At 48.9% G+C, this 23681-nt stretch overlaps 8 protein-coding genes and 1 non-coding gene across 9 annotated transcripts, besides 1 other annotated feature; 3 read left to right on the top strand and 6 right to left on the bottom strand.

Moving 5' to 3' along the window:
- Positions 1-1304: 1304 nt before the first annotated feature.
- NFIA_032630 (uncharacterized protein) lies at positions 1305-2354 on the top strand (the record flags this gene model as incomplete). Its single annotated transcript, XM_001265594.1, has 2 exons — positions 1305-1395; positions 1819-2354. 2 exons carry the CDS (start codon positions 1305-1307, stop codon positions 2352-2354), a joined length of 627 nt encoding a protein of 208 aa, XP_001265595.1.
- A 60-nt stretch (positions 2355-2414) lies between these two features.
- Positions 2415-2443: a microsatellite.
- A 603-nt stretch (positions 2444-3046) lies between these two features.
- Positions 3047-4412, bottom strand: NFIA_032620 (uncharacterized protein; the record flags this gene model as incomplete). The annotated part of the gene is made up of 3 exons (XM_001265593.1): positions 3047-3376; positions 3431-4275; positions 4325-4412. The coding sequence occupies 3 exons, from the start codon at positions 4410-4412 to the stop codon at positions 3047-3049; spliced, it is 1263 nt and encodes a 420-aa protein (XP_001265594.1).
- Positions 4413-5010: 598 nt separating this feature from the next.
- NFIA_032610 lies at positions 5011-5082 on the top strand. Its single transcript has one exon. It is a non-coding gene; the product is annotated as a tRNA-Arg (tRNA).
- A 493-nt stretch (positions 5083-5575) lies between these two features.
- On the bottom strand, positions 5576-7010 carry NFIA_032600 (uncharacterized protein; the record flags this gene model as incomplete). Its single annotated transcript, XM_001265592.1, has 2 exons — positions 5576-5994; positions 6053-7010. The coding sequence occupies 2 exons, from the start codon at positions 7008-7010 to the stop codon at positions 5576-5578; spliced, it is 1377 nt and encodes a 458-aa protein (XP_001265593.1).
- Positions 7011-9687: 2677 nt separating this feature from the next.
- On the top strand, positions 9688-11707 carry NFIA_032590 (amidase family protein; the record flags this gene model as incomplete). Its single annotated transcript, XM_001265591.1, has 2 exons — positions 9688-11468; positions 11515-11707. The coding sequence occupies 2 exons, from the start codon at positions 9688-9690 to the stop codon at positions 11705-11707; spliced, it is 1974 nt and encodes a 657-aa protein (XP_001265592.1).
- Positions 11708-13120: 1413 nt separating this feature from the next.
- On the bottom strand, positions 13121-15916 carry NFIA_032580 (Ankyrin repeat protein; the record flags this gene model as incomplete). Its single annotated transcript, XM_001265590.1, has 4 exons — positions 13121-14423; positions 14478-14563; positions 14616-15450; positions 15510-15916. 4 exons carry the CDS (start codon positions 15914-15916, stop codon positions 13121-13123), a joined length of 2631 nt encoding a protein of 876 aa, XP_001265591.1.
- A 1264-nt stretch (positions 15917-17180) lies between these two features.
- NFIA_032570 (GNAT family N-acetyltransferase) lies at positions 17181-17870 on the bottom strand (the record flags this gene model as incomplete). The annotated part of the gene is made up of 2 exons (XM_001265589.1): positions 17181-17443; positions 17495-17870. 2 exons carry the CDS (start codon positions 17868-17870, stop codon positions 17181-17183), a joined length of 639 nt encoding a protein of 212 aa, XP_001265590.1.
- A 3805-nt stretch (positions 17871-21675) lies between these two features.
- On the bottom strand, positions 21676-22296 carry NFIA_032560 (uncharacterized protein; the record flags this gene model as incomplete). Its single annotated transcript, XM_001265588.1, has 2 exons — positions 21676-21953; positions 22029-22296. The coding sequence occupies 2 exons, from the start codon at positions 22294-22296 to the stop codon at positions 21676-21678; spliced, it is 546 nt and encodes a 181-aa protein (XP_001265589.1).
- Positions 22297-22724: 428 nt separating this feature from the next.
- On the bottom strand, positions 22725-23346 carry NFIA_032550 (uncharacterized protein; the record flags this gene model as incomplete). Its single annotated transcript, XM_001265587.1, has 2 exons — positions 22725-22981; positions 23202-23346. 2 exons carry the CDS (start codon positions 23344-23346, stop codon positions 22725-22727), a joined length of 402 nt encoding a protein of 133 aa, XP_001265588.1.
- Positions 23347-23681: the final 335 nt, after the last annotated feature.

The following is a 23681-nucleotide window of genomic DNA, read 5'->3' as shown; positions in this document are numbered from 1 at the left end:
AGAGGAGAATTAGGGCTGCTTTCTGTGCTGCCTGGAAATGCACCAGTCATAGCGCATCCCGACAATTCTGTCTGGGGATTAGATCTATATCAATAGGTTTTACTGGGTTGAACTCGGATGTCGAGCGTCAAAGAGTCCTGGACGGGAAAAGTGACGGTTGTGTTGTTGATTGGATCCTCGTTAGGCTGCTGGATTGTTCCGAGTCATTGAATATTGGTAATCAGTACGGATAGATAACTAGCTAAAGCAGAACGGTTTCAAATAGGCTGTTTTGCTTGTAGTCTAGCTTAGTTTCCGTGTTTACTCGGTTAGGCTTGGTTAAAGTGTCCAAGAAATCTGACAGGGCTAAGGCACAGGCTGTGCTGATTCCTGCCCTAAACTAAACCTCATATGCGACTGAGTCTTGACTGTTTCTCACTTTGAAAGTGGAGCCCATGTACTATGTAATGAGCAATGTATCAGGCCTTTTATTGACGCTGAAACACCGAACGGGGCCACATTTAACTTAGCTGATGGAGGGATGTAAGCACTAGACGTTAGCATCTTAGTAGCAGCACAACTTTTATATTAAGAATAGCCATCGCAGACCATAAATGCCAAGCTCAGAGTTATCTAATTTATCTCGACATTAACGCACGAATTCTGGATATATTTTGGTATGGCTCCACGGGTGGATAGTGCAAGTAACTACAGTAAGACGTCAGCAGTTAGCACCACAAGAATCGACAATAGGAGAAGGCGTGTTATACACTATTTTTTCGCTGTATTTTACTATGAAGCAAGTCTTTACCCCGAGATCCGCTTTGTGTCCTGTTCTAAATGCTGTGTGCAGGTCCAATTACCCACTAGGCTCGATGACTGCTGGTGGTGTATTCCGTCCTTGAGGATGTCTTTGGCCCAGCAGTGGCCACGGACTGTCGCGACGAGCTCCATTTTACTCTGCTGTTTGGCAGGTATTCCTCTCATTGCTCAAGACCGAGGCGCATTTTCCACAGCTTGTTTGGTGCCAATGAATTGCTCAAGGGGGAAGATGCAATCGCCATTCTGGCTACCAATGCAGGTTGGAATTTCTTCCCTTGACAGCGACTGGGAATCTGTTCTGATCATAGTTCTCGACAGCAGTAGACGCCCGGCGGACGAATGCACTTACAAAAAGGTGAATGCATCGGCGAAAGCGATTACTCGACCCTTACCCTAATATACCCGCGGGGAAGAGCGAGTCTCCTGAGAAAAACACATTGAGACTGTTGAGGTCGCCCTCTCCAGTTGAAACTCGTCAAGGAAACGAACGGCAGACTAGAGGCATGACCATCTACAAGTGGTTACTTCAGAGCAGTCCACCCAAGAATGCTATCGTCTTTGGCATCGCGTGTGCCTCGTTCGTCATTGGTCTCGGTTGACCGCGTGTGTATACTTGCTTATACCCGCTGTGTCATGTCGAAAAAGGCACTAATATCCGCAGAATTCGCGGTGCAATGGTGGCGTCAAACAAGCAATGAGAATACAATCAACCACCGGGGGCAGTATGTGGCAATCTACGCCGCACTGGCAGCCCTCGCCATTGTCCGATTGCCGTCGGCGCCTGATACGAGTTCTTTACCCTTTTTGTCTGCAGGATGATGATTGTGTAGGCGACTGACTGGGCGGATGCTTGCCCGAGCCTCGGCCCATTTCCACAATACTCTTGTAAACACGGACCTGAAGGGGCAGATCTAGACAACAGACGTCGGACCATCAACCTCTTTGCGCAGGACCTCAATTGGCGGATATGAAGCTGCCACTGGCACAATTCAACACCACGGCCGAGCTGCCGATCAGTGTGGCCCAGTCATCATCGCCGCCGACTCCCCACCTCACATCCGGCACATCCGCGAGAGCACCGGCCCATCCGGCAGCCCCTCCGACCCAACGGTCGAGCCTCAAACCGTGGCCTGAGCGGGATCGACATCTACCTGATCGACGATCACTTCAACGTGGGGCAGAAGAGGCTGTTATTCCTGGCACGGGCCATGGTTCGGGCCGGCTCGATCCTTATTCTCGCCGAGGGACAGCCAGCGTCGATTGGGAGACCATCAGCTGATACAGAAAATCAGCCGCGAGGATTTCGCCGACAGCGCGAGCATCACCGTTGTGCGTCCGATTATCGCGATCTTGGATACGGACCGAGTGGCTGTCATCTTAGAAAGGAGGCGGTCGAGTTGCTGCTCGCGCGCGATCCTCCCAGTTTATTTCGGGATTGTACAATGCGATCACTTTACAATTGGCCTGATTCAGTTTACATAGTTCCATTCTCTACTACTACAGACCGCGTTATTGCTTCTGCCTCTGGACAAATTTCTGTCTCTCGCGAGTAAGACAATAGGAGTGTTAATGATCAGGTCACTACGGAGTTACTGGCAAGCGTTTGCTCTATCAGGCAGCTACCAGGCAGCTACCAGGCAGCAGTCTACCTATCACGCATCCAGACGTCTCTCCTTCTCTTGGCTAATTTAGCTGAAATATAATTATTCCGATAATTGCCTCAATCTGCTAGCGGTACAGAACACGCTGTTCAATCCGAGACATCATTGGCTCAAATTCTCCTACCTAGGCTGCGCCGCCCATGGGCCGAGTCAGGGCCTCAGGGGCATTTTAGTCCCGAACACTAGTTATAGTTAGTTATACGGAGCATTCTTGACCAATAGCCGAGATGCAGTAGTAGGCTAAGGTACTAGCTTGCTTTTCGGGTCGCACTCTCCGAGTAAGCTAATTAGGCTACGAAATTAGATGGCTGTTCCTGGCCTGGGCAACGGCTAGGGCAGGACAGGCGGCTGTACCACAAGCCAAGTCTCCGGGCCAAAATGAATTGTCCAGAATTAAGCTCACAAATGGGGGCCATTACTCGCGACATGGTTATCCACCAATCGCTGCGCTTTATTATGCATCGATCAGGCTCCAGTAATGTGATACGCTTGGCTTTGAGGTACGGCCAAGAAGTAGGCCGTCTACGGCATCAAACAGTGAACGCATGAATGTGTTATTTTGTCCCACGTAAGCTAGTCACTAACTAAAATCGAGTCTTCCGCCGAGAAAGTCGTTGCAGGTACTCCTTCGGAAAGCGCCGCGTCCTGCCTCGCAACATATCCGCCCGCTCTTGCAGGGTCATGGTGGCCTGCTGCGCGCCCAGCGGCACCATACACTTGGCAAGATACTCGTAGTCCTTCTGGAGCAGCTTCGCTGTCAGCATCAGGTAGTCGATGTTTCGGAAGACGAGTGCTTTTTCGCTTGCGTAGCGGTCTCGGTCTTTTAGCAGGGCTACGGGATGATCCCGCCAGTGGCGACGCGGGTGCAGGTGGTGGGAGGTGTGATAGCCGTCGTTAAAGCAGAAACGGTTACTCTAGATGGTATCATTAGTATGCAAGCAAGACAGAAATGACGGGACGAGACGTACAGCAACATCGATTAATGTGATGCTCGACCGAAAGTCGGATGTCGGATCGTCAGGATCCACAAACGCATGTTGTCCCCAATTGCCCGCCATCAGGCCCAGTCGTAGAGTCAGAAGTGGTAGGACAAACACACAAAAGGCGGCGCGAGGGTTAACATATCTCCACATCAGGTAGATGAAGAAGTAGTTGCTGCCCTCCCACAGCGCCGTCTTGAGAGCATACTTCTTCTTGCCCGTCCGCAGAAAATACAGGGGCAGGTCCAGCCAGATGAGAAAAAAGAAGCGGCCGACGTAGCAGGCAAAATCCGTGATCGAGTCGCGGTCATACCACATGGTCGAGTTGAGGTCTGCCGGCCCATTGCCCTCAACGTGATGATGCTTGACGTGGTGATAGTAGTATGAGTTCCAGGTGTGGCCCACCAGCGGATCCACGAGGTAGGGAAACAGTCTGTCGAATACGCGATACTTTGGGGCGAGGACGCCGTTCATATGGACATATTGATGCTTCATGAGTGTGTATGTGCCTGCGAACCAGACATGTAATATCCAGTGCAGCAACCCGTGGATCCAGTTGAAGTGATAGCAGTGCAGCCAGACGGCGCTGGGAATAGACATGCCAAAGTAGATCAACAGATGAGTGACCATCACCACGTCTGTAGGGTACCGGGCAATTTCCTGGGCCCAGGCGATATAGAGATCCAGGGCATACTTCCGGACGAACGGAGGCAGTTGGGTGCGCAACTGATGGGTGTCCCAGAACTGGAAGACTGTGGGATCGAACCCTACTTCCTTGGGGTTGTTCAGACACTGTAGCGTTTGGACAGTGTCGGATGTTTTTGAGGATTTGCCTACTCGCGGTCAGTTGTCTGTTGAACTATGGGGGTATTGGATATACACTTTTTGCGTCTTCATTCTTGAGCAGCTCCTGCAGCACCAATTGATCAGGAAGGGTCAAATAAGGGTCGATGAATGTCGAGGGATCCATGATGGCACTATACGGATAGTAGCTAGATTGTTATCGACGCAGACTCATTGTCTTTAGTGAGCTGGCAGAGTTATATATGTGGTCTCAACATCGAGACCAGGTAGGGCACATCTATCCCACCTTAGCTGCGTACGATCTATCGACATCAAAGACACATTTCTATAAAAAGGCGAAATATAGAGTAATAAAGGTGCCTGGAGACTAAATGCTTAGTGTGTTTCACCGTCTCGTGAACAGCCACAGACCATGGCGGTTGTTCCTTAGATGGCTGTTCTCTAGCCAATTTAGGCACTCTGGAAAGCGTAGTTGGACTTTAGCTCTAGCCAAAGAGGGAGGTTGTTATACGAGAAACATGTGGATAAATAGTCGAAAGGACACAGGGCCAAGGTTATCCACATCGCGATGATTGAATAAGCAGCCGACCCAAATGGTAGCAATGTATTTAATTTACCTTCGATAAGGGTGGTAGACCAAACATCGATATCAAGAGTGTACATCAGATTATAGAAGAGGAACACGAATGCATCACACCTATGCCTAAGCAGTCTAAGTAATTTCTGGTTCATCAAGCCAAAATGTGTATTTATTGCAACAACCAGGCCTGCTGGCCCAATGGTAAGGCGCTTGACTACGGATCAAGAGATTGCAGGTTCGAATCCTGCGTAGGTCATCTTTTTTTTCCCTTCGCCCCCTCCACTAAAAACATCACATTTTGTCGCTACTCTGCAGTCAACTCAGAGTATTAAGAGAAATCACTATTATATCTCAAACTATCAATATCATCTTATGGAGTGTCCCGAGTCTTGGTAAAGTCACTTTATAACGTCGTTCTCTAATTGGTAACGGTATATATATTTCCGCAGTTATTCATCAACCATCCTTGAAGCCTCGCCTCCTATACTCTCTTTGATCATTAAAGTCTTGGACGCATAACCCAATGGCCTCAATGAATACAATCCACTATCCCTTGTATATCCGTCGTATTATAGACGACCGAGCCACATGGTGCTGCATCGCTGTCAGATCAGTTCAACAAGGGAGGTTAACTTATAGTGCTTACGAACAGCTGATGGTAACCTGCAAGGCAATCGTATCATGATATTTGCCTTTCATCTATCGATCATATCGACTATTATATCATATATACATATCCAGACATTCCTTTACTCCGAACCAAATGAATACTTGAACATATCGTTACTGTCCATCAACACAAAAGATTCATACCGAAGTCCCCTGTCTACCGGCGGCCGTTCAACGTCGCGGGTGACATTGGCCGAGACTGCGGCCCATCCCTCCCACAGGGCTCTCCAATAGCATGCCTCAGCAGCTGGTGTTAGGTATCGTTCTCGGAAGGTTTTGACACTGTTGTTGGCAATCCGCTCTGCCTTGTCCGGGTTCTGCAAGAGTTCGTCCATTCGTTTGGGGAGATCGGAAAAGTCTCTCTCGACTTCCACGTAGTTCTGCTCTGGACCGGAGGCGACAAGGAGATAGTGGTGGTGTTGGATATACTGCAGCTTATGTGCCACGACAACTGACCGGCAGGCTTGACGGTATTTGAGGGATGCTGAATATGCGCGACCTGAAATCGACGACACCTGTCAGCCTTGTACAGCAAAGTTGAAGTGAAAAAAACGTACCCTCGACATGTCCAATAAACATGTACCGGCAATGATCCTCCATCGACAAGAAGTTGGCCTTCTTGCTCCAATCCAACTCCTTCAGATCACTCCAAGGCTTCCCCCGTGCAATATCCAAGAGCACCCGACGTAGCTTCGGTGCAAAGCTCAGCTTCCCCCGCCAGACCAGCTTCTGTTCCTTATCCGCGAACTTCAGCTTGGATTCAGCAGCCATGATGCGCTCTACGACCTGTCCATATGGGCCGATGTTACTCTTGGCCCAGGACCAGAACCCGAAATCGGGCATCAAGATGACCGACTCTTCGAAAGCTTTCCTTGATAGCACCCAGACCGGGTGGCCGACCGCGTTAACGTCATCCACGCGATCCTCAATCGAGAAGATAAACTCGATTGTGGGGTGCGAGGTACGATTTGAGGACGCGGAGAGCGCCCGATGGATGGATCCTAGGGTACCAACTATCTTGCGCCGGTGGTCGTCCCCTTTTGCTCTTGTCGCCACGACGTACAAGTCTCCATTGGAGATGATGGCGCGGGCCATGCCATCTTCGAATGGGACCGCATTCAGATCATCTCTTGATATGCCGCCTCGCGACTTCCAATACTCGACTCCTCGGTGGATATCCTGGAAAAGGCCGGGGAATGCTGCCTGGCATTGACTCTGGCTCAGGCCTAGGTTCTGGTCATCTCGTCCGTACTGGAAACTCCAAGTTGCAAGGTGATCTGGTTCTGATGGCGGTGCTGAGGTGAGACATGTGAGGCAGTCGGCGCATTGAAATGAAGTGGATGATTGGCAGGTGCAGTGGCCTGCTGGGATGAGTTGTGTGAGGAGCGGAGGGACATTATCACGGTCCGAGTTCATTCCAAACCATATCAAATAGATGAAAACACCGCAGGCGCCAATGGCGACAGTCAATATCGTCCGCTGAAGGGAACACCAGCTGTTCCATGATCGATGCATGGTGAGGGTGGCGAGGGTGGTGAAAATGGCGAGAGGGATAAGTGGGATACCTGGGGAAGGTCAGGAGAAGACCAAACCCCCAGGCAGCAGATTGAACCAGAGGCTCAGAGATTGTCTCAGCCCACATGGGAACGGACTAGGGACTAATGTCTAAGGACTAAGGACTACGGGGCCTTTTCCCAGACAAGTAAGAATAGGATCCCTGAACGGGTCACCAGTTAGCCTAGTGGCCTAAGTCAAACGAAGGCTTTGTGGTGGAGGTTGGTAGGGTTGGCGGACATTTAGTCCCAACTAAATGACCCACAAGATCATCGCCTTAATCACTCTCGACCAACCGGATCAGAAATTTAAGACAAGCTGTTGGTTAGTGCCTGAGTTAAGAGCTATTGCAGCCACTAGCTAAGACCGCTTAAATGCGATGTAACCATGGACACTTGTTCTTATCCCTGTTAGCGGAGTTTGCCTCAGTGAAGCAGCAGCTAAGAAATGTCCACCATGAGAATTCAAGTACAGCTCAGTACATTTGAGGAGCTTACTACTTTGTCCCAAATCCTATTCCAAAGGACGACAAGAACAAACTAAATTTTGAGACTAAAAGCCAAGACTGCGGCCCTGTGGCCCTAAATACATGCGTATACGGTATGTACCTCGCGTCCGATCAAACGGCGGACTCCATTTAGCAACCCGTCACCCGGTCAATCTTGATCATACAGCCGTTGGCAATCTGCTTGCGTCCGCAATGGGCACAATGGCCTGGGTTGCGAATGTCATTGTAGGTGTCCATTAAATCTTGGCCCATGACTTCACAGTGGGGGCCGCCGACAAAAAGACCGCAGGTGCCACTGCAACATTTACCGAGTATGTATAATGCCCATGCTGAAACTCGCAGGTGCTATAGCTACTAGTCATGAAGCACACCGGAGCAGGCTCAGCAAGGCCGAGTCTTTTACCTACACCAGACACAGAGAACTGACATATCTCTGTCCCCCAGCATACTTTACAAGCGCTATTCAAAACTATCTGATCAAGGATATCTACACAATGTAGTTTCGCAGTTACTATGTTATGTGTAGCCGAGCGTCCATGTCAATGCACTTGCAAAACAAAGATAACAAAAAGCGATGATCCTTCGGCGTCAGTTGGAGTAGTTATATAAAGCCTACAACTCTATACTAGATTGATAGCGTTTTCCTAATCTCTCTAGTATTCCCAAGTACGCTCTGGCCAATGCATTAATATCTCACAACTAGAACCCGAAGATACGCCGCGCATTCGCCTCGAGAAGTTTCATTGATTGACGAAATGATTGGTCCGCGTGCTTGTTGTTGCCCTGCCCTGTTCATATGGATCAAGGTCCTTGTTCAACGACGATCAAAATGACTGCTCTGCTTGAGGGATTTGAATTGAACGTCATTGCCGCCGGCCTCCAGCGCGAGTACTGAGTCTCCTGCATTAGCTGATGTTGCATCTCGTTCAGAAGCGTAGAGGAAGATACCCATGTACAAACCTGCCTTCGGGGCCTCTCCGAATTGCCCCAGAATGGAAAATGGACAGAAACACGGCATTGCGAAAAGGCGATGCCAACCAGAGGATATCCACTGAGGCCATGCATTTTCTGTATTGGTACCCTCCTCCGTTGTGCGGCTCGCGGAGAGGAGTCAGCGACTACTCCACTGCGCAGTTAGCCCGCGGCCGTATACCAACAATCAGCTAACAATATAGCCGCATGCGCCCAGCGGATCGCGCGGATTTTGAGAGGCTGCTCGAGCAGGGGATTTCGACCTTCTCCGATCTGTAGCACATAACAGAGCATGGATCACGGGCCAAAGGTACGTTTCTACGCCCGGTATATGATACAAGGAGAAATTGATTAATATAGGTAATTGACACTCCAGGACTTGCACTGAATCCACACACGGTCTTATGAATCTTAGCTATTTCTTCAACGTCCTAAAGCTTCTACCTTCTCACATACGGCTTGCACGCTGTAGCCAATTGAAATTGGCCCGGGGGGTTGAACGCAGGGATGAAAACTGAACGAGTCATGGAGGCCCGGATTTTATGCCACGTGTGGACGGAAAACGTTGAGATGCATTAGAAGATTGAATAACTACTGGTTGAAATTTCTCCTTAGGCTTGATTAGTGGATTTGAAGTAGAGACAATGCGGACGGCGGTGGTGCTGATATTGATCAACTGAACAATAGGATCCCACGGCAGAACAATAGGAATGCTATCATGCGAGTCAGGATCCTTGCGAATGTGGCATCTAGAAGCAACAGTGCCCGGATATCTGTCCGAATAGTCGTAATGTAATCAAACATGTCTTGACCCACCAATCCAGCCCGTGGAATATCGCCTAGCACGGAACGTGGTGTCTGTCTGTCGTGCAACATTGGCAACGGCCGTCAAATAGGATCGAGAATTGAGAAACACGACGTCCAAGATCTCAGCAAGGGGAAATCACACTCTGCAGTTGACCGATGCATGTATTGTGGTCCAAGTCTCAAAGGCTGCTGTCTGCTTCGTCTACATAAGGACCGACCAAGGTCTTTAGAAATCGCCAAGTTGGTCCATACTAGAACTGTTCCCCCAAAATGAACTCCTGGATATCTGTTTTTGTCAAATCCTTGCTTTTCTGTACTACTGTCTCTGGGATATCTAACGGACAGGATCCCATGGTCGATGTGCAGCCATCCGCTCAAGGGGTTACATATGAACTCGGCAATGTCACATACTTTGCCAACATCGAACATCCCAGGGCACTTCTCAACCTGGACTACACCACTACTTCCCGACTTGTGCCAGCAACAGTCATTCTGGTGAACCAGAGTGTGGTCACCGGCAGCTATCTTGAGACTACTATTTCCCGTTACCTGACCGAAGATGATGTCTTCTCCCCCGACTTCCTGTACGCAATCTATTTCACGTCGACTGTCTCAAAGTCTAGATTGGACTCGACGGCAGAGGAATATCTCAGGAGCCTCGATGTGGCTTGTCTTTTATTCAATGCGAGCTCCTTCGATCGTACCCCGAGCAATGGATATGCGTTGATGGACGACCATGACACACCCCTCCCACCAGGTCCGTTTACCATTCTCGTCAACAATGGGTCCATCTCTTTTCTTGATACTTACCGACTGTATGTCGACAACTTTCGCACCTTTATTACTGGTGCATATTCCTCCAACGACGGGGTTGGTTCATTTGCTGCGCTACCTGCGATGAATCCACGGCTCTGGGGGCCACTGATCCCTGTTCCCAGTCGAATTCATTCCTGGAATGACGATAGACCACTGGCAGGCAAGCGAGTTGCTGTGAAAGATCTTTTTGATATCAAAGGCCTACAGACCTCAGCCGGAAGCCAGGCGTGGATCCAAGTCACACCGATTCCCGATTCGACTGCTCCTGCCATTCAACGATTGATCGACCTTGGAGCGGTGATAGTAGGCAAGTCCAAGCTAGCTCAATTTGCGTCGGCTGCAGATCCGTGGAATTGGACTGATGAACAGGCCCCCTTTAACCCTCGGGGCGACGGGTACCTGACCTGCTCGGCCTCATCCTCTGGAGGAGGATGCGGAATCGCTGCGTACGATTGGCTTGACGCGGCAATTGGAACAGATACGGGTTCGTCGATGCGTCGTCCTGCTTCAGTATCGGGGACTTTTGGCAACCGTCCTAGCCAGGGTATGATGTCGCTTGAGGGTGCTGTTCCACTGAATGCAGGAGAGGATACTGTCGGAGTCTTCTCTCGGGATCCTGTTAGATGGGGCGAGTTCGCCAAAGCCTGGTATACCCCAAGCCTGCATCAAGATCCCTCGATCAATAGTCTGCCCCCTCTATCAGTACCAGACACAACAGCCTTCCCAAGGCGGGTTCTATATCCAGTGGAGTATCTCCCTCTTGCCAATCCCGCGGCGCAGGTGATCCTCGACAAATTCCTTCACGGCATGACAAGGGTGTTTAACATGACGATTGAGCGAACAAATTTCACCGCGACAGCGAGCAACGCATCCATTTTTTCCGAGGCCGTTGGGGACCTCTTCATGAACTGGAATCTTATATACGACGCCGGGGCGACGCTGCAGCTATGGACCCAGTCCACCAAGGTCTACGGACCGCTTATCTCAACCTGGGCTGCGAGGTATGACGGTCGTTTCCCCCCTGTCGATGCGCAATGGAGGGAAGCATGGACTAGATACGATGTCAGCCATATCACCCAGGCAGTGTACGAGCAGGCCTTGCGCACAAAAGCTGCAGCCGTCAACTGGTTCCAGGATGAAGTCTTGTACGAGACATCTGACTCATGCTCTGAGGCTGTGATGATCTGCGACGGAGGCACCGGAGGATTGCCGAGTTTCCGTGAGCAGGAGTTGAACAATAGCCCCAACGCCACTTTCATGAACGTGTTTCCAGAGCATGCAGACGTGTCCTGCAGCGGTATCTGTACTTTATTTGGGTAAGTGACGTCCTGCGCATGTCCGAGGCAAGCTGACCACCTGTAGGTGTGTGGATTTCACCATTCCTCTCGGACAGGTGGACTATTACTCGCCGGTGACCATGGTGACGGAGCAGTGGCCGGTGACGATTAACATCATTGCTCGCCGGGGGTGCGACTTTATGCTTTTCAATATGATCAAGAAGCTGGCTGAAGAAGGTGTGCTTCGATCTGTCAAGACCGGAAGGACGGCTTTCTAGCAAGGTATAAAGACACTTAGTTACATCCTAACTACCGACAAGGTCAAAGAATTTGATCCTACGCTACAAGAGGAACAGGCGCACTAGACAGTATCCTAATTCGATGACTTGTATAATATGTAGTTATTTCCTAGGCGGCAATAAACAGATGACAAAAGACTAAATCACTGAGACTGAGAACCCCAGCTGCCAAAAGGACAATAAGTCAAATACATGTCAACAGGGATGCCGACTGAAGAAGCCTCATTCGTTCACGTCACCAGAACGTGCTGTGATGGAGCAATAGGAGGACAGTATTGCAGCTCATAACAAGAAGGATTGGCATTAACGGAACACCTCGTCCCATCATAGCTCGTCCCCTCAGGACACTGCGGATCATCCGTGGACGCGCAGAAGAATCCATTGAATCTCTGACCCGGAGGACACTCAGGCTCCGACGTACTGACGCACTTATTATTCTTCAACTCCAGGCCCGGGGGACATTCAGGCCGCTTCGTCGAGACACACATCCCAGAGTGGAATTCCGTACCGGGCAGACAGTCGGGGGCCTTCTCAACGACACATTCCTCGCCGACCAAGTTCGACCCGGGCGGACATTCGGGCTTATTCTCAGAGACACAGTGATTATCGAGGAAACGGAAACCCGGTGGACATTCGGGGTTATCGTTGGCCACACATTCGCTGCCTCGCGGGACGAGACCGTCGGGACATTGAGGTGGTACCAGCGAGATGCATCGGTTTCCGTCTGGCGCTGTACCTGGGGGACAGGAAGGGGGGTCTCGATGGACGCAGTCTGCATCGACCCGATCGAGCCCCGGGGGACATTCGGGGTTCTCGGTGGAAACGCAGTTCTTGCCCTCAACTCGGAAGCCTTGAATATTCTTGAGCTGTAGTCTTCAGCTCAAGAATATTCAACGCGGGGTCAATCGGGATAGCTATCTGCTAGGAGTCACGATCATCGACAGAGAAGCTAGCTATAACACTAAAGCAAGCCTGATAAGACAGATCACATCATATTCAGACCTGTCAGGTCAACAGAAGACTAGGCTGGCTGGAAGAGCGCACATGAACCCCACAGATCATGTACCTGGAGTGTCACGACTCGCCCCATATTTAGGATATCCTCAGCTGTGCCCATTCGTGTCGATCACATATGCACGTTACCATGTCCGGATAGGACTGTAGTCCGGAGCCTCGGAATCGTCTGCAGCTAACCCAAGCTCTCATTAACAAAGTGACTTAATCGAGGTTGCAGGATTGGAATGTTGCTGGTAATGCTGTTGAGCTTCCAACTTCCCATGCTTAACCCAGTCGAGGCCCTAATAAGAATCCCCCGTTCGTTGAAATGTACCAAGGGGATAGACACTAAAGTTACATCAGAATATCTACAGGATATCATGTCACATCGTAGCCTCACGCGAGTGAGTTATACTTCCTCAAGAGTTCCTTGACTTGTCCACACCATGTCCCAGACTCCATCGCAATTACTTGGGCTGTTTTCCCATCGCGAGTTCTCATTCCTTTCCTGTAGCTTGAATGCTGTAGCACCTTCTCCAACAGCCGCGCATCTCCAATTTTGGTTGCATAGTGAACCGCTGCCCATCCATCTCCTCCATACACATCGCCAACGTCGTCAGAGTCAAGAAGGATTATTGCGCTCCTCGTACTTTCGTGCTGCAGTGCTTCTATGAGTGGAGTGTTTCCGTCCTGGTCTTTTTGCTTCAACAGGGTCGTGCTCGGACATAGCCGGATGAGGGTCCTGAGAGACTCGCTCTCATCCTGTATGCATACATGATGGTAGACATTCTTCCCTGTTATGTCCTGTATGCTCGGATCGGCGCCACTGCGTATTAGCTCCTCCACGCATATAGCATCATCCAGAAGGTCGAACAGCGGGGATCGTCCATCCTCGTCCTGCGAGTTGATAGGCAAGTAGTCTTGTCCGCTGTTCCGGCAAAGCAAGGCAACTGTCTGCCGTCTGCTCTCTCCTCGAGAAGATAACCCCGCATAATGAAGCGCCACCTGTTGATTCTCCTGTCTCACTGCGCGATCAGCTCCCTCGCCCAGCAACAACCGGACGCAATCCACTAAACACCCCTGCGCGGCCATCATCAGCGGCGACTCTCCCCAGACATTGGGCTGATTAATGTTCAACTGCTCCGGATAGCATCTGCTCAGCTCGAGTGCGTAGGCCAAGCTCTGCAACGCATTCGACTCGACCGCGGCATGGATGATATTCGCATTCAGGTTGGACTGGATGAAAGGATCGGCTCCATGTTCGACTAGGATCCTCATCTTGTCGGCACGATTGGTCACTGCGGCCCAATGCAGGGGTGTCCAGTGGAATTTTCGGTCCTTCTGGTCGAGGAGGTTATGGATCACTTTGCGCGTGCTGTCACTCTCCAAGGCGGACACGCGGAACTGCTCGGTGATGGCAGCATACAACGGCGATCGTTTATGGTATCTAGTCTTCCATCGAGCCCAGTTGGTCCCCGGCGGAGCATTATTCGCATTATCTACGAATTCAATCAGGTCCTCCAGCTTCGGTCGCTCCGGGTCGCTGGCGTCGTAGAGATCCAGAACAGCGATGTGGATCGGGGTGAATTCAAAGTCTTCGAGGTAGTCGTCGTCTTTGGCGAATATGCGCACAATCTCTTTCTCCAGTTCTGTTGCATCTGCTGTTAGTGACTTGAGAATCGCTAGGTCGACCGGTTTTCTTTGTTGCAGTCAGTTTTTGTACCATTCATCTGTAATCATTGGGTTGGCGGACCTAGCTCCAAGGTCTGCGACTTCAGTATCCACACCGATGTCGCAGAGATATTTTACGGTCGGTAACTGTCTTGCATAGACCGCGGTCTACTGATGTTAGCATTTGAATCGCTTAAAAAACGTAAGAGGAGGAGCGTACATGTAAGAGAGACCATCCATCAGGGGCCGTATCCCAGGGGGTGGCCTCCCGGGATGAGATGGACATCTTCAGCTTGTCCAGGTTGCCATGTTTGACGTATCGCATTGCATCAGAGCCTTCTGGCACCATCCGATATGTGTTGAGATTGTACCTGATCCTAACTCCTTGCATCGAAGCCAAACGTGAAACGGCTCGATGGAAGAAAGCGGATGGTAAGACTCGAGTCTGTGAGGATGTTGCGCCCGCACAGTCTGGCTCAGAACATTCAATCCGTGCAGCATTTGATCCCTTGAATATGCTCGAGTTGAACTTGGAGAATAGGTCGTTGGAAACCTCCATGCTTTGCTTGTGGCATCGGCAATAGCAATCAAATCGACAGGCGCGGCGAATTACCAGGGCATCTGTGTCGGCACTCCTAGCTCTGTTGGCGCGTACAAGACTCGGCCCTTGTATAATCTCATCTTGATCTGGGACAGTGATTGACGAGTCTGACTCATTGAGACTCGAGAATATGGATGTCGCCGGTGATACTGTAGAGCTGCCGATGCTTGACCCAGTCGATGAAGAGTTTCGTCGAGGCATATTCCACGCTCCAGGTGCCAGTAATGAGCCATCTGACGAATTCGCCGATGATACAGAGTCTCTCACGGCCGCTCTTATGTTTTCTTCCTGATATGCGGCTGGTCGGCAGTCGACTGTCGGTGCAGGGTCGGTAGGCGTGCGAAGGAGAGGAATATCACGCCGGTGAATCGTGTCTCTCGCCATCTCCTCTGCAACGGTGGAGCAGATCTCGAGAAGCTGAGGATTCTGGCTACACATGGCTAACATCATTTCCCTGAGAGCTTATGAGTTAGTATACCGGTTGCTATTTGGCAGCCCAGAGGAATGACGAACATTTGAGCGACCGAGACCAGGCTGTGCAGCATAGCACACTGGCCCTTGATGCGGCCATCGATCCTCTCCAGGCTCGACTTGTGCTGAACCCATCTCATGCGTCTGATCGTTGAACTCTCCGACCTGGCGATTTGCCGAAGTCGCTTCTGCAAGTCCTTCAGCATCGTGGAACTCTCGTCAATGCCATTCTTCACCGTTTCCGCAGAGATCTGGTGGACAACCCGACGACTTCGGAAGACCCGGTCAAAGCCTTTGAGGTTTTCTTCAAAAAGTGATAGCTGGTTGGATAAATCGGCGAGCTCGCGCTCGCCATCCTTGAAGCTTCTCACCAGCTGAATTGTCTCTCCGGTGATGGTGATGAGGTTGGCTATTGAGCCAAGGAGTCCGATAATTGTGATCGGGTCCATACTTTTGCTACATTACGACTGATTCTTTGAGTTGGACGTTAGATACTGTAGTTCCAACAAGCACGATCCAGGGGCTCAAAGGGTGAAGGCATGCGCGGTGCTTTGCAGTAGTCAGAAATCTCTGGCCGTAGAGCATGGGAAGATCTAACTCAAACCCAGCGGCTGGACTGGTGAATGGTGTGACAGTTTTGATGCCCCTGCCAATGGCTGAGAGCGAAAGGAACTGCGTGGTCTCACCAGGATAAGATAGCAAGATTTGTGGAGGGGCAGGCGAAAGCTGGCAAGAGGATATAGGCACAGAGCCATGCACCAAATGATTGGGGTCAGCATGGCTGCGCAATACTAATATAAGCGAAAAAGGCTCGGACTGCATTCCAAGTCACAGTTTCGATTAATATGTGCCAATCATTTTCGTCTTGACACACATCAACCAACGAGAGGGGCGCTCTAACCGCCGAACACTTTACTTGTTTCATTGGGTCAAACCCATGCCCAGTCAGACGAATGATACGGCCTGGTTGCTCATTCTCCCAGACCATGACCATATGTTATGGCATCAGTGTGGGTATGCAGTTCAGCAAGGTCTCGGGAAAGTTCGACAAGGTCTTAAATTACCCTGGATATCCTGAGACCTTGCTAAGCTAAAGTGTCACAGAGGTTCAACAAGGTCTCAAATTCTATATGAATCACATAGAATTTGAGAGCTTGTTGAACATTTTCTTGGCTATAACTTAAGACCTTGCTGAACTTTCCCGAGACCTTGCTGAACTGTCACCCGCATCACAGTAAGGAGTTTGTGGCAATAGCTCTTTGGCAAAGCACCGCTTGTAAAGGGCGCCATCAGCGGAGAACCTGGACAATTTGTCTGGGCCACCGTTTCTATAGTCATCCAGACAGAAATCCCTCCGAAAACACGCTGTACATTCTCCGGTTTCTTGTTGAGAACGCAATTCTGAGTCTCGACACCGACGACGATCTCATTCGTGAACAAGTCACTAGTGTGAGAGTGGTTTAATAAGCTGCTCGGGCAGAAGCGACGGAATGGAATCTGCTCAGAGTCAAGCTCTGGAATTCATCACATTGTCTGGAGAGGGCAATACAACTATCGGGTATTCCGTTCCAGCGTAAGCATCGAACACAAGACAACATACGCTGTCTGCAATGGTATAGAGAGGGGAGTGGAAAGCCATACTCGCTCAATTGGCTCTTGAATGAGAAATACGGCTGGTGCTAGTCAATTTAGTTTTATGGTTCTTTATTCAAATTATAGTCTAGTCGTAGGTCTATATACAAGACATTCTTCCTCGTACAGGATTGTGTCACCATCCTTTCCGATGCTTTCCAGGGGCACGGAGATACGCGCCTCTGTTTGAAATCCAAAGCTCTGGTAGAATGGTACAGCATCCAGCGTGCTTTCCAAGGCAATAGGAATGTTCTCTTTCTTGCTGCGTTCAATTCCCCAGTTGACCAACAGGGACCCTGCTCCACGCAGGGCATAAGATGGGTCAGTCGCAATAAAGCTGAGGCCTGGACGGTGTAAGCAATCGCAATCAGACAACCGGATCGCACAAAACGTACGATAGCATGGTGTTCCCCCCATTATTTCGTCCGCTGCCTGCTCGACCTTCTCCGTCCAAGCGTCCAAAATAGCCATATTGGTGCCCTCAGGCCATACCCATGGCTCTTCCTCATATACCGCTGTCTCAGAAACGGGAAGACACCATTTGGCAAAGCTGACAACTCGATCATCATCCTCTCTAACTACTAGTACCTCCCATTGCGGATCTCGAATCTCTTTGATGACTTTGTCGACTAGCGACGTCCACAGCCCCTTTCGCACGGCCGGCGTGGGAAACTGGGCCAACAGCATGCCGTTGGTGTGAAATGCCGCCATGTGAATATCGGCGATGCGAGGAGCATCTGCTTCCGTGGCTGTATCAAGAGCGATGGCCATTTTAGAGCACTTCAGATTCGAAGGAGATGTGAAGTCAGACTCATTCCATAATCCCATCCTGAGCCCAGCGCTAAGAAGCGAGGGCGGCTGGCGGAATGGAGGAGTTGCGGGGTTGGCGGGGCAAGTATATATGCTCACCACAACCCGAGGAACCAGAATATCAGTTAATGTATTGCTGTCTCTATAACAAAAATACGAGGCAGATCTCTATAAATACTGACGGTCAGCTTCGTGTAGTATTACGATTGTTGACAGCGGTACTTGGGAGATCTAGTGGCTTGTCTTAACGGATCTGAACGGGGTCCTCGACTTGATGGAGGGATTTGCATTATTTAAGGGTCCCGGTATTACTATTTTAATGCAGACACTCAATTTTTCCCTCTGAGGTGTATACATTGCATTGGACTGGATGGTACTCCCTATAACTCCGAGGCTTTCAGCTTGCAATCAACGCCTATGAGAGTGGACTACTACTTGTGCATGTAGGAGCACCCCTCTATGACTATGTACGTTGCTATTCCTGAATCTCATTCGCGTCAAGCATTGTACCTTGCAACCGGAATTGAACCACATTATACCGATGCGTTAGTCCGTAAACCGGTATACCTAGTCGCAGAGAGATAGACTTGTCCATTGAAGGCTATCCCGAACTCCGTCCAGCGCCGTGGAATTCCGGACATTTGTAAAGATGAGATACCTATTTATATGAGATAGGAGCACAAGCAATCGTAAAAATATCACACACAATCAATTCTTGACATCTGCCCCTTATTCTACTAAGACAGACCTGCTAGAATGGACACAGCTAGGGAGGACAAAGCTGAAACAGGGCAAGCAGCATACATTGCACCATTGTCTACAACACCAGACAGTAAAACAGCAACTGAAGATGAGATCCAGGATCTGGAACATGTCACAGCCAAACTGCCAGCATGGGTTTAGCGTACTATAATAATTAGAATGGCAGAATAGTTTATGTATTATAGCACCCAGAGTCTCTTCTGTAAGTACAGAAGTATTCAACTTCTAAAGTATTGTAGGCATCTGACTAGTTTATAATTAAATACTATAGAGAACTATCTCCAGAATAGTCCAGGTGACCTCATACCTGGTGTGATGGGATTAGGAAAGTCTCATGCTATTATAGTCAATCTGGCTGTTACAGTTGTGGTGAATTTATTGCCGTTACTAGCATTAATCTATATACATAAAGAAATAACGGTGGAGAATGCTGAATAATCGCTTAATAATCGGCTGTTGTTCGCGAAATTCCCTTTTTCAGTTTAGCGTCCTATTTGTTTACTTTTACTCCTTAGGCCCGTGGCAAGAGGTTTTAATTCACTCCTACAGGTGTACATTCCCCTTCTCCTTCTACAAGTCCTTTATCTCTGGCAGTTGCTGCAGTTCCTACAGCTATTCCCCATCATCATAGTCACCCTTGGTTACAAGTTAGTGCGCTTGCATTTACGGACGTCGCCCTTCTTTAAGCTAGGGCTTTACTTACTAAGGTGTAGCATGAAAGGCATTTTACAGGTGCAATAGAAGGGGGTAGTTTAAATAAAAAATTTTGCATACCTGGATAGTTAAACTTCAGGGGGGGGGCGGCAGCCCTTATATACAAATCTATAGCCTATTAATATCTATCTTCAATAGAGCTGCAACACTTCCTTTATATTAATATTAAATAGCACCTGGATATCACCTGCTATTATCCTATTCTTTATACAGCCCTATTTAGTATACTATAATGTTCTTTTTACGCCCTGTAGCCCTATTCATCTCATTATTAAATACCTATTTCAGGTTCTTTAAATAGCATCTATATATTAACTACTATTATACAGTTTATTATGCGGCCCTGCAGCCCTATTCATATAATTTCTTTTAATAGCCTGGAGTATTAATCTAGGCTGATATTCTTCCATTACTTTAGTAAGCAGGTGTAACTTGGCGCAGCCAAAGCTGGCAGTGAGCAGAGCGAGCGCCCAGCCAGCTTGTCCTAGTTAATAGATATCTAGGGAGATATAAAGCTTTGTAAATTTTCATTGGGTACTATTTGATTTTATTCATGCTTGTCATGCCTGTTCTAACTACTGGCTTACAGAATCTACACTCTAGAATCTGCAGTCTTGTTTGGCACCTCATTTCACTCAGAGATGAGGAGCGGCATCGCTACAGGGTTTATATTGGGAAGTATTCTGATTGCTGTGGGACTGGGATGCATCCAGGCTTCAGTACAGCCTTTTATTGGCATGATGCTTGGTGATGTTCATTCAGCTGATACAGGGCACTGACTGCCTCTTCAGCTGGACCAATATACAGAACAGACTATGCGGATGAGAATCAGGAAGAATGGCCAGCGAGTGGTAGACAGTCGCGAGCTGACAGTCCAGTATATCTACAATGTTTACTATTGGTATGGAGAACCAATGTTTTCAGAAGGCAGATGACCAGTTACTGACCGACATGGTTCGTGATTCCAGGATGGTGAATGTTGGGTTACTAGGAAGCATTGCTACTACCTTGATGGAAAATTATATCAGCTTCTAGTCTGCATACCTGCAGATCTGTGTGCTGTGGTGCTTGCAGTGGTGATTGTCTATTTAGTGAGACCAAAGATTAGTATGACACTAAGGCATTCCAGGAATCTCAATTACTATGAATGATGGCTGATCCTGGTTTGACAGTCCATCCTGGCCCATAAGGGTCTGTTCTTCCCCGTGCAGCTCACTGCCTATGGTATTCTGTGTTGAGTGGATTCAGTTCTAGACATTACTAGGCCAGAGTACCAGCTAGAGAAGCACCAGTAAGTAGTGCCATAGGATAAGGAGTTTATTTCTAAGCTTTAAGATGCACTATCTATATTTAAAATCTAGTACTTCTCTCTAATACTTATTTATCTTATTAGATGTAGCTGCTAATAGCAGCAGTATTAGATGGCCTATTTTCTGGGTATGTATGGGATAGGGTGCTTAAGTCTCCATCTTGCAAGCTAGATAGATGGAAACCCAGGGGATCCCTAATAACCTGATCAAGTTGTTGAACCTAACTGCCTATGTGATCTTTAGTGTTCTTATCTAGAAATAGCTATATCACTTCTTTAAAAATATAAGATCTACTTCAGCCCCATTAAGTGCATCAGTCTGGGATTCTTTATCATGTTAGTGGCCATGGTGTATTCCATGGTTATGCAGGCTATTATCTATCAGTCTGGTCCCTGTTGCTCCTATCTGCTGTTGTGTGCCGTGTCTGGCAGCTGCACCCTGAACCAAGTCCACATCCTGCTTCAGCTGCTGATCTTTGTGACCTTTACCTTGGCTGAGGTGTTTTGCTAGCTGACTGGATCAGTGTATATATATTTACATGCCCTAAAGACCATGAAGTTGGTTCTGCAGGCGTGTTATATTAGCACTGCTGGAGTTATATATCTCTCTTAGGAATTGCTTTGTCTCTGCTAACTAGGGATCCTTTACTTGTGGCGCTATGGTCTGTGATAACCAGGATGATGTTCGCGACTGCCTGTGCTTTTCGGGTCGCATTCCGAAAGTACTAGGTGTGGATATGCTTGGTAGAGGTAGCATTAAAAAAAGAGTGATAGACATGTATGAATGGACAACAATACATAGATAACTAGATAGTGCTCTCCGTCCTCAGAAACAGATCATGCTCTAATGGCTGCAACATCGTGTGCCTTGACTTACGCGGATAGACAAGAAAGCTGGACCATGATAATGATGTCAAAGATACAGTGAACCCTTTCGTGCCGACCAGCCCACTTGTAACGAAGTATGAGTAAACAACTGTATCAGTGGCCATTCGCCCTTTTTACATCTCTCTTTCCAGGAAACTGCTGAAGAGCAAGAAGCTGCTTGTCCAGACGGGTCAATACCCTAGGCGCTACCCCCTCAGCTTCGTCATACACCATTTCGAAACACACGTTACCCTTGACTCGTATCCTCGTCTCGGTGGCGATGGTGACGACCAGGTTCATAACGTCCCGTGCCTCAACACTGAGCGTGTCGCCTTGGGGCATGCCAATGTCCCAGTACACTTTCCGAAAGGAGTCATTGCGTCCTTCATTCGCTTTTGGTAGAGTAAGATCAAATATCAAGTGAGAAAAGGGCGGGACCTTCATTGTTGCCTGTCTCCACGCCTTACTGAGGGGCCGGATATCGAGAAACTCGCTAGTGGAAGTGCCGTCGACACTACCGGTGGATCTGCGAGTGACGCGAGCAACGGGATTACGACAGGTTGCAAGCATATCAGGGTTTGCTAGAGGCTGTAGTAAAACCAGCTTGACCTTTCGGGTCCGCGGTGCTGGCTCTGGTGAGGGTCCCGAGGTTCCAGTGTTGAGGCTAGAGAGCCCAGCTGTAATATGAAACTCATTCAGATGATCAGGATCGGTGACAAGTTCTAATTCGGTCATGTTGAAGATCAGCGATGGGGAATTCCAGCTGAATTAAGAATGATTCGTCTTTATCATTGCACCGATGTCAAGATTTTCGATGAAGAGGGGTAAGTTGTAACGGCTAAATACAGGTGGAGTAAGGCACCACCACTTATACCCAGATGGTACAATCCCACGTGGAGGTCAGAGGCACATAATCATCAATATTTTTGATATAAGGCATTCTCTAAGAACATGCCGATTTATTATGTCAATTAATCTCCTCATGATCCCTGAACATCCACCCCTCTCAAAAGACGGATATCCTCCTCGTCGCCTTCCGCATTAGCCACAAGAAGCTTTACGCTCAGCAACTTTCTGTATAGCCTCATCATGCTGTTCATTGCTGGTCCAGCCATTTTCGTTTACACCGCCAATGTGGTCCCGCCAGTGATTCACGAGCTTGTTCAAGTCAAACCACAGCCGTTCTGCTCATGGAAGCCATCCAATTCAGCGTCATTGAACTGCACCGGGCACGATAGCCCCTTTGCATTGGGTAAATGTGGCCAGTATTCGACCATACGGACTAATGCTCCTTTCAAGATAATTAGTTTCCCATACCAAAACATGTAATCCGCCGTTGGGCCAATGTAGAACATCTCCGAGTCGCGACTATTCTCGGCGCTGGCACCATACAACGCGGTGTAAAGTTCAGGAGGAACATCTTTCTTGAAGTAAATGCCCCAGTAGACCCGAAAGGGATGTCAAAAAATCTTTTCTCAATTTCAACAAAACTGGAGGCGAGTTTATGTAGGTCGCGCTTGTTCATGCTCGGCCACTTGGTCTCTAAACCAACACCTGGAGCCTTCTCCGTGACGATGTATTCTACACCGACAGATTGCTCTCTGAAGAGAAAGGTCCGTATACCTAGGGTACAGGCATACCTTTGGAGTGAAGATAATGTAGAGTGGCCGCTTCACTGGCGGTCGCGTAGTGCTTGGGCTCCGCGATCCGATATGGAACTTTGGCAATGGCCTCGAATCCGTCATCGAACGTGAGGAAAACTCGATTGAATCCCCCTTCGGCCATCTTGGTAAGACATTGAGCACGCCCGTGGCCAGGGCCGATATGTTTTTCTGCCTCACGTAGAAGTACAGTGGGGCCGAACTCGACGTAGCGCTCACGTGGCGCTCACCCCGTCGAATATTCTCATGTAAAGAAATCTAGCAGGGGTATACGAGAAAAGGTCTTGATTAACTGATTTACCTAGATGACAGTTGTGTTAGTACCTGATGGTTTGTGGTAGAGCTACTAGGATACTGACTCAGGGAACGGGAGTGTGAGTAGATTAAAAGCATGAATCACGCAAGATGGAAGACCAATAGCGTTGATTGATTATTCGGGTAGCCATTTCCAAGGCAATG

This window comes from Aspergillus fischeri, genomic scaffold (assembly GCF_000149645.3).
Source record: "Aspergillus fischeri NRRL 181 1099437636247 genomic scaffold, whole genome shotgun sequence".
NCBI lineage: Eukaryota > Fungi > Ascomycota > Eurotiomycetes > Eurotiales > Aspergillaceae > Aspergillus > Aspergillus fischeri.
The sequence above is the reverse complement of the archived record's forward strand: the minus strand, read 5'-3'. Positions and strand labels throughout refer to the sequence as shown.